At 43.4% G+C, this 10,548-nt stretch overlaps 1 protein-coding gene across 2 annotated transcripts in view; it reads right to left on the bottom strand.

Moving 5' to 3' along the window:
* Positions 1-10,548, bottom strand: part of LOC133620343 (dynamin-1-like protein) — a 38,744-nt gene that overhangs the window by 652 nt on the left and 27,544 nt on the right. For both annotated transcript variants that reach the window (XM_061981766.2, XM_061981767.2), the window contains 6 exons: positions 5,632-5,721; positions 5,459-5,557; positions 5,266-5,379; positions 1,779-1,888; positions 1,553-1,712; positions 1-1,483 (listed from right to left, as the gene is read on the bottom strand). The exon at positions 1-1,483 is cut by the window's left edge and continues 652 nt beyond it. In XM_061981766.2, the coding sequence (XP_061837750.1) occupies positions 1,427-1,483; positions 1,553-1,712; positions 1,779-1,888; positions 5,266-5,379; positions 5,459-5,557; positions 5,632-5,721 (630 nt within the window). In that variant the 3' untranslated portion in view covers positions 1-1,426. The remainder of the gene's footprint in view (positions 1,484-1,552; positions 1,713-1,778; positions 1,889-5,265; positions 5,380-5,458; positions 5,558-5,631; positions 5,722-10,548) is intronic.

Raw genomic sequence — 10,548 nt, 5'->3', positions numbered from 1 at the left:
ATACTTTGCATCAGTCCATCTTAGATGAGCTCGGACCCAGCGAAGCGTTTCTGGGTGTTGTTGATAAATGGCTTTGGTTTTGCATAGGAGAGTTTTAAATTGCACTTACAGATGTAGCGACCAACTGTAGTTACTGACAGTGGTTTTCTGAAGTCTTCCTGAGCCCATGTGGTGATATCCTTTACGCACTGATGTCGCTTTTTGATGTAGTACTGCCTGAAGGATCAACAGTCACGGGCATTCAATGTTGGTTTTCGACCTTGCCATGATTTCTCCATATTCTCTGAAAACTTTGATGATATTACGGAGCGTAGATAGTGAAATCCCTAAATTCCTTGCAATAGCTGGTTGAGAAACAATTTGCTCAAGCATTTGTTGACAAAGTGGTGACGCTCGCCCCGTCCTTGTTTGTGAACGACTGAGCATTTCATGGAAGCTGCTTTTATACCCAATCATGGCAACCACCTGTTCCCAATTAGCCTGTTCACCTGTGAGATGTTCCAAATAAGTCTATGATGAGCATTCCTCAACTTCCTCACTCTTTTATGCCACTTGTGCCAGCCTTTTTGAAACATGTTGCAGGCATTAAATTCCAAATGAGCTAATATTTGCAAAAAACCCAAACAAAGTTTTCCAGTGTGAACATGAAATATCTTGTCTTTTCAGTCTATTCAATTGAATATAAGTTGAAAAGGATTTGCAAATCATTGTATTCTCTTTTTATTTACCATTTACACAACGTGACAACTTCACTGCTGTTGGGTTTTATACAATATCTGTCACGGCCAGAGCGTATTCCAATGTACCCTCCTCTTTGCGCTCTGCTGGTTGCGCCTCTGGGAGCGCGCCTCGGGACGCACCCACGGCCGCGCAATTCCAGGGGAGCGCCGGGCGCGTGTACGCCCTGCAGCAGCCGGCAGCTGCAATCATTCACCGGCAATCTACGCACCTGGCGCTATTGAGAGGTACTGCCTTCAAGAGCCTGCTCAACCTGCTATCCGTCGCCAGAACGTAATCTTCTGTTATCGTATGCTTCCCGTGTCTTCCATGATTGAGCTGTGCGCCTCGACTTCCCCTTTGGACTTTGGACTGCCTCCCTCGATCCTCGACCCCCGCTTTGTACACGGACAGCCGGGAAACATACATTTTCCACATGTTGTTAGCGTGTAACATGACAAAAGGAGTTTGTTCACATTGAAGTGATGTGGCCTGAGTGAGAAGCCCTGCTGAGGGCGAGCGTGGAGCCTAAATGTGCTATGCTCATTGGTCCAGGAGACAGTGGGGCTACTGACACACGCGCGCGCACACACACACACACACACACACACACACACACACACACACACACACACACACACACACACACACACACACACACACACACATACAGATGAGGTCCAGGCAAAAGAGGGTGTGTGTCCTCTGGCTACCACAGGTGGGTCTCTCTGATCTCAGAGATGATGTTATTGGCTTTTTTAAGGGCCTGAGAAAGAAAACAAGAGAGTTAATGTAAATAAATCCCAAATGTTTTTTTCTGGTCGTCCAAATTCACCTCCAGCATCTGCGCCACCTCTGTCCTCTGCTGTGCCGTGTCCTGCGACTCGATGAGCAGCTCCTGCAGCAGCGGCTGCTTGTAGAGCTGACCCACCAGCTCGCTCTGGAGATGCTCTTTCACAAAGTTGACCAGGAAGTGCATGACGCTCTTGGGGACGCTGCACACACAATGCAAGACCATGAGTACGGCCACACGACACAACTAGGGTCCACGTGTGCCTGACTTGTCTTGGATGGTCTTGCGAACGATGAGGAAATAACACTTGATGAGCCGCTGGATGACTTCACAGTCCCTCTGCTCCTTCGCACTCAGCTTGCGAGACACGGGGACCGCCTGGAATATAGCCATAAATATATGATAGAAGACCAACCAGAGTATATACTTGTATTATTTTGTGGTAGGGGTGTATGGTATACCAGTATTAGTATAGTACCGCGATACTAATGAATCATATTCCGTACTATACCACCTCTAAAAAGTACCCCGTCTCCCCCTATTTATAAAGGGCATGACGGCGCGTCATCACGTGGTGACATTGCTGGTTTTACCAGCAGAGGAGCATGTTCGGCAGCGCGCACACACAGAGTACTTATAAGCAGACACAGTTGATGTGTGGGGGGGCAGGGTCGGGGGGCGGGGTTTGGTGGTAGCGGGGGTGTATAATGTAGCCCGGAAGAGTTAGGGATGCATGGGATACTGGGTATTTGTTCTGTTGTGTTTATGTTGTGTTACGGTGCGGATGTTCTCCCGAAATGTGTTTGTCAGTCTTGTTTGGTGTGGGTTCACAGTGTGGCGCATATAGTAAGAGTGTTAAAGTTGTTTATATCGCCACCCTCAGTGTGATCTGTATGGCTGTTGACTAAGTATGCCTTGCAGTCACTCATGTGTGTCTGCAGAAGCCTCATAAAACATGTAACTGGGCTGGCACGCTGTTTGTACAGGTTGTAGAGGGTGCTAAATGCTGTGCCATCACGGCACGCCCTTACTATTGTTGTTTGGGTGAAAATCAGCAGATATTCGAGAGAATAGATGCCCTAAAATTCGGGAGTCTCCCGGAAAAATCGGGAGAGTTGGCAAGTATGACGCTGTCAAGCGGCATTCATATAAAACTCACGGGCCGCACTAACATTACATTTTCATATTAAGGTGCCCTTTCATCTAGCCAGGGAGCACTCTTCTGTCCTGATCACTAACGTGTACATAGCTCCCGATGCTAACGCTAGCACGGCGGTAGCTCTGCTGCACGATACAATCAGTGCACAACAGAACAAATATTCCGACGCAATCCACATCATAGCGGGGAATTTTAATCATGCCGACCTGAAAAAGGTGCTCCCTAAACTACACCAACATGTGAAGTGTGCTACGAGGGGAGCTAACACACTGGACAAAGTCTATTCCAACATAAAAAATAGATATAGAGCCAAACAACTACCTCAACTAGGCAAGAGTGACCACATGTCCCTGTTCCTGTTACCAGCTTACATACCAATAAGGAGAAGTGCTCCTATCATAACCAAAACGGTCAAAACATGGCCGTAGGGAGCCATGGAACAGCTGCAGGACTGCTTTGAAACAACAGACTGGTAAGTTTTTGAAAACTCAAGACTTGGAGCAGTACACAGCAGCGGTCCTGGGGTACATCAAACACTGCATAGACACTGTCACAGTGGACAAGCGCATCCGGGTCTACCCCAACAGGAAGCCCTGGATGAAATAAAAGTACAGGGCTTACTCAAAGAGAGAAACAGTGCCTTCAAAGCGCAGGACCAGGCACTCTACAGTGCTGCCAGAGCCAATCTGAAGAGAGGTATCAGAGAGGCAAAAGCGGAGCACAGGAGGAAAATGGAAGACCGCCTTCAGAGCAACAACACCAAGGAGGTATGGAAAGGAATTCAACACATGACCAACTTCAGACCCAGTAACCCCTCGGCTGACGGCGACGCCTCTCGAGCGGGGGAGTTAAACAACTTCTTCGCCCGATTTGAGAGAAAGACACCTGTGGGCATCACAACACCCCCACCTAACACCCACAGCAGCCTTACCCTTATACTGGAGGAGCATGAGGTGAGGTGCACGCTGAGGGCGGTGAACCCGAGGAAAGCTACGGGCCCAGATGGGGCCCTGGGATAGGTACTGAGGGACTGTGCAGACCAGCTGGCTGGGGTATTTACTAAGATCTTCACCCAGTCCTGACCTACTGCATCTGCGTGTGGTTCAGCACGGCTGCAGAGAGAAAGGCGCTCCAGAGGGTCGTAAAGACCGCCCAGAAGATCATCGGATGCCCCCTCCCCTCCCTGGCTGACCTGTACAGCTCCCGCTGTCTCAGGAAAGCACAGAGCATCCTGAAAGACCCATTCCACCCCGGGTACTGCCACCTAGAACTGCTACCCTCAGGCAGACACTATAGGGTGCTAAAAGCGGGCACAAATAGACTAAAAAACAGTTTTTACCCAAGAGGCATAGTAGCATTAAACAGGCCTCAGTGAGCACAACGTGTCCGTCATGTCCTCATGTCTTTTAATTTTTTCGGACTATATTGTGCAAAATGTCATATGTGTATATGTATATATATGCATATGTATGGATATATGCATGTGTGTGGATATATACATATATATAGATACATATCTTCTTTTTTATCTTTTTTTTCACTATTTATATTTCTAAATTATTGTGTATGCACCTTAGGGGATCTACTCCAATTTCGTAGTTCTTTGAACCTGTTCACTGTAATAATGACAAATAAAACTCTATTCTATTATTTTTTCAAAATTCATATTATGTTTATGAAGTCAGGAAATATGTCCCTGGACACATGAAGACTTTGAATATGACCAATGTATGATCCTGTCCCTACTTGGTATCGGATCGATACCCAAATGTGTGGTATCATCCAAAACTAATGTAAAGTATCAAAGAAGAGAAGAATAAGTGATTATTACATTTTAACAGAAGTGTAGATAGAACATGTTAAAACATAAAATAAGCAGATATTAACAGTAAATGAACAAATAGATGAATAATCAATTTTTACAGTTAGTCCCTCATAATGTAGAGAAAATAATAGGTAGATAAATGACACAATATGTTACTGCATACGTCAGCAGACTAATTAGGAGTCTTTGTTTAGTTAGTTACTCCTAAAAGACAAGTTGTCTAGTATATTGGGGCGGTATAGCTCGGTTGGTAGAGCGACCGTGCCAGTAACTTGAGGGTTGCAGGTTCAATCCCCGCTTCAATCCCCGTTGTGTCCTTGGGCAAGACACTTTACCCACCTGCTCCCAGTGCCACCCACACTGGTTTAAATGTAACTTAGATATTGGGTTTCACTATGTAAAGCGCTTTGAGTCACGAGAGAAAAGGGCTATATAAATATAATTCACTTCTTCACTTTATGTTCACTATTTTATTTAAGGACTAATTTACAATAATAAACATATGTTTCATGTACCCTAAGATTTTTTGTTACAATAATGACATTTTCTGTGGTCTCCTTTATTTAGAAAAGTACTGAAAAGTATTAAAATCCATTTTGGTACCGGTACCAAAATATTTGACAACCCGAGTATATACATTTATCTGGCAACTTTAGTAGCTTTGTGTGTGTTCAGCTTGTGCACTGATATCATCATGAAGGAATGAGTAGGCTGGAGTTAAGAGTGTATTAAAAGGCTTGTTTGGAAAGAGAGCCTGTTGCTGGTACTCACTGTGTCAAGAAGGTTAATAGGCTGGCCTTTGCTGGGACTGCCAAAGCCTGCAGCTGGGACTTTCTCCTCAGCAACCTTCTCATTCTTCCAGCGCTTTCCATCAAGGGTCTCTGCCTAATGAACCCACAGGAGAATGACTGTTTAAAGGTGGTCTGATGTCTGAATGTGAGGCAGTTGTCAATGAAATAACTACCTGCTGGCTGTTGACAGATGCTGAGACCTGTGCTGCATCTGTGAAGTCTGGATGCTTGGTGTTGATGTAGGCCAGCTCTATTGCTACTAAGTTGTGCACCTGGAGCACAAGATCAGTAAATAAAAAAAGGCGTCTGGTAACTAAAGCTTGGAAGTAAAACAGATGAGGAGTACCATTTCATTGGCAATCGGCAAGCGCTTCCTCAGTAATCCAGTCACAACTTCCACAATGGAGTCATGCAGTTTGGGGAATCTCAAAAGCTCCTTGGTAAAAATAGAGACAGATGTTACAGGGTTTACCCTACATGTCGTTTTTGTGCACTATTGACCAGTGATGCACCAAATATTCAGCCAGCGAAAAAAGATCACGGAAACAGCACTGCTGAAACAAAAGGTTGAGATGACTTAAGCAAGATTGTAACATAGTAGCATGTCTTAATGTGGATGTACTTTAAAACAGGGGTTCACCTTTTTGACCTCGGGGGACAAACTTCTCTACTACAGAGGGGTCACTCACATATTAACCTGAATTAGTCATCTTACTCTTGATTTGAACGTAGGGTTGTACAGTTGCTCGTTGATAGGGGTCCATGGTCCCTAAGAGTGATGTGCTCTGTAGTGACTGTATAAGCCAATACAAGCTTTGAAGTTTCTGCCGCATATGAGACAGATCAGACCAGGTAGTAATATACATTTTGGCATAGGGATGGGCGATATATGGAATATACTCGATATATCGCGGGTTTGTCTCTGTGCGATATATAAAATGAGTATATTGTGATATATACTCACGTTCTCAGGCAGTTGCTTTTAGCTGCGGGCATTACACTTCAGGTTTTTCTCACTCTTTCTTGTCTCTTCTTCTCACAGAGACATAAAACAAGCGCACCTTCTTACATACGTCACATACTGTCACTCGTGCAACGTCATACGCCCTCGCGGAGCAGAGAGGTAGCGGCATGGGTAACGTTAGCTGTGGTGCTAGCGCAGCGGTGCGAGTGGTAATAAGAGAGAAAGAAGGTGCGAATCTGGTAACAAATGGAGGAAGAAGAATTAATTCCCAAGAAAAACAGCACAGGGTCCATCGTCTGGCGGTAGTTTGGCTTCAAGCGGGAAGATGTTGAACAGACAACCGTAATATGTCAATTATGCGGCAAAAGCGTTGCTACAAAAAGTAGCGGGACTACTAATTTGTAGCATCATTTGATAAGTCACCCGCTAGAGAGTGAAGAGTGCTTGAAACTCCGCATGTCAACATCTCCTTTCGGTGCCACACCCACAAAATGCCCAACCCACCATTTCCACATCAACATCGTATGAAAAAAATAGTCAACAACAGAAGGAGATAACGTTTGCAGGAACCTACCACATAGCGAAGGACATAAACTATTTGATTTCCTACTATGCAGCTCATTTTTATTTGACAGTTTTTGAAATATCTTGTGTGACATCATGCACAAAAGTGCACTTTGTTTAAAAGTATTGTAGTGGCGTTCTGTACAAATAGTGCACTTTAATTTAGTGTTGTTTTGATATGTCATCTTAGTGACATCATGCACAAAAGTGCACTAATAGCTTGTTTTAAAATGTTTCTGACAATCTTGCACTTTCTGTTTTTGAAATGACATGAATGTTTGTGCCACTGCTTAATAACTGTTTAACAAATACACTTTTGGTAAATTGACTTAGTTGTGATTTCCCTCTCTGCATGAAAGTTTAAAATGAGCATATATTAATGCAGTATGAAGAAGAATGTTTTAATGTAGACACACATAATCATCATACTACTGTGATTATATGCATCAAGTGTTCATTCAAGGCTAAGACAAAATATCCAGATATATACAGTGGGGCAAAAAAGTATTTAGCCAGCCACCAATTGTGCAAGTTCTCCCACTTAAAATGATGACAGAGGTCTGTAATTTTCATCATAGGTACACTTTAACTGTGAGAGACAGAATGTGGGGAAAAAATCCAGGAATTCACATTGTAGGATTTTTAAAGAATTTATTTGTAAATTATGGTGGAAAATAAGTATTTGGTCAATAACAAAAATTCAACTCGATTCTTTGTAATATAACCTTTGTTGGCAATGACAGAGGTCAAACGATTACTATAGGTCTTTACCAGGTTTGCACACACAGTAGCTGGTATTTTGGCCCATTCCTCCATGCAGATCTTCTCGAGAGCAGTGATGTTTTGGGGCTGCCGCCGAGCAACACGGACTTTCAACTCCCTCCCCAGATTTTCTATGGGGTTGAGGTCTGGAGACTGGCTAGGCCACTCCAGGACTTTCAAATGCTTCTTACGGAGCCACTCCTTTGTTGCCCGGGCGGTGTGTTTGGGATCATTGTCATGCTGGAAGACCCAGCCACGTTTCATCTTCAAAGCTCTCACTGATGGAAGGAGGTTTTGGCTCAAAATCTCACGATACATGGCCCCATTCATTCTTTCCTTAACACGGATCAGTCGGCCTGTCCCCTTAGCAGAAAAACAGCCCCAAAGCATGATGTTTCCACCCCCATGCTTCACAGTAGGTATGGTGTTCTTGGGATGCAACTCAGTATTCTTCTTCCTCAAAACACGAGGAGTTGAGTTTATACCAAAAAGTTCTATTTTGGTTTCATCTGACCACATGACATTCTCCCAATCCTCTGCTGTATCATCCATGTGCTCTCTGGCAAACTTCAGACGGGCCTGGACATGCACTGGCTTAAGCAGGGGGACACGTCTGGCACTGCAGGATTTGATTCCCTGTCGGCGTAGTGTGTTACTGATGGTAACCTTTGTTACTTTGGTCCCAGCTCTCTGCAGGTCATTCACCAGGTCCCCCCGTGTGGTTCTGGGATTTTTGCTCACCGTTCTCATGATCATTTTGACCCCACGGGATGAGATCTTGCGTGGAGCCCCAGATCGAGGGAGATTATCAGTGGTCTTCTATGTCTTCCATTTTCTGATAATTGCTCCCACAGTTGTTTTTTTTCACACCAAGCTGCTTGCCTATTGTAGATTCACTCTTAACAGTCTGGTGCAGGTCTACAATTCTTTTCCTGGTGTCCTTCGACAGCTCTTTGGTCTTGCCATAGTGGAGTTTGGAGTCTGACTGTTTGAGGCTGTGGACAGGTGTCTTTTATAGATAACAAGTTCAAACGGGTGCCATTAATACAGGTAACAAGTGGAGGACAGAAGAGCTTCTTAAAGAAGATGTTACAGGTCTGTGAGAGCCAGAGATCTTCCTTGTTTGAAGTGACCAAATACTTATTTTCCACCATAATTTACAAATAAATTCTTTAAAATGTCTACAATGTGAATTCCTGGATTTTTTTTCACATTCTGTCTCTCACAGTTGAAGTGTACATATGATGAAAATTACAGACCTCTGTCATCATTTTAAGTGGGAGAACTTGCACAATCGGTGGCTGACTAAATACTTTTTTGCCCCACTGTATCGTGTATCGTGACATGGCCTAAAAATATCCACATATTAATAAAAGGCCATATCGCCCAGCCCTATTTTGGCATGACACTTCTTTCCAGTCTCCTCCTCCTTTTTTCAAGTACCATAGATGTTATTTTGTCCTCATACTTTGTCACTCCTTCATTGATTGCAGCTCTCCATGTTATTCTGTCTTTTGCTAGATCTTCCCGGTATGTAGTATCTATTTCACATGGTTTCAATGTCTTCTTTAATTACGGTATATTGTATACCGATACTAGTACCGGTATACTAATGAACAGTGTTGGGTTAGTTACTGAAAACCAGTAACTAGTTACAGTTACTAGTTACTTTATTTCAAAAGTAACTCAGTTACTAACTCAGTTACTTACACCAAAAAGTAATGCGTTACTGTGAAAAGTAACTATTTAGTTACTTCTTCTACTTTTTGTTTTTAAAGCTCCCATTAATGCCCTTTTAGCCTTCATTTCAGTACTGTTATTGCACTGGAGAATAATACAATCTGTTGATCAACTTGACATGCATTTGCATCACTGAACTCTGCTAAGCAATGTGCTCTACATACAACACACAAAGACAAAGATATGTTTCAAAGGGCCAATTTATTTCAGGCCAGAACAAATTGACAAAACTATTTTAAATAGCTGCAACATAACATACATAAGTAACAAACAGCATAATAACACTAACACTAACCACGTTAAACCCAGATTCCAAACTAACAAAGGTCTTAACTCATTGTCTTTCTATGCCACTTCAATATGGAATCCACTCCCAACAGGTGTAAAGTAAAGGGCATCTCTATCCTCCTTCAAAACCGCACTAAAAGAACATCTCCAGGCAACTACAACCTTAAACTAACACCCTCGCTTCCACATAATACCTCTTCGGATTGTAAATAATCAAATGTAGACATTTTTTCTTATACTTTCTGATCTCTCTCTCTGTGTCCACTACTTGCTGTACATATCCTACCAAGTCAGTCCTACACTGTTTCAATGTCCATTTCTCTGATGATGCAATTGTTGATGCTGATTGTTGATGACGGAAGTGTTGATACCAACCACACCTAACCCCCCCCTCCCTCCTCCATATCCCACACCCCGGATTGTAAATAATTCAATGTATATACCCTGATGATTATCTTGTGTGATGACTGTATTATGATGTTAGTATATATTTGATAGTATATCTGTATCATGAATCAGTGGACCCCGACTTAAGCAAGTTGAAAAACTTACTGGGGTGTTACCATTTAGTGGTCAATTGTACGGAATATGTACTGTACTGTGCAACATACTAATAAAAGTTTCAATCAATCAATCAATCAACAACATAGCTGTAAAGCTGGCTTCACCTAAGGAAGGCACACGTGACATACACAGAGCCTAACCAGGCAGATTTGAATTGTTGTTTTGGGCATTCGACGGGATCTTTGATCCAAGACACAACTTACATTTAACTAAATTGTGCTCGACAAAAGAAAAGAAGGGAGAATATCTCATACTTGCCTCTCCCCGGGACAACCATTCTCTCAAATTTCTCCCGATTTCCAGCCGGACTTAAGGCACGCCCCTCCAGGTCCGTGCGGACCTGAGTGAGGACAGCCTGCCGTCACGTCCACTTGGCCAACC

This window comes from Nerophis lumbriciformis, linkage group LG24, assembly GCF_033978685.3.
Source record: "Nerophis lumbriciformis linkage group LG24, RoL_Nlum_v2.1, whole genome shotgun sequence".
NCBI classification, from domain to species: Eukaryota; Metazoa; Chordata; class Actinopteri; order Syngnathiformes; family Syngnathidae; genus Nerophis; species Nerophis lumbriciformis.
Note: the sequence above shows the minus strand (reverse complement) of the source record. Positions and strands in the feature narration are given on the sequence as shown.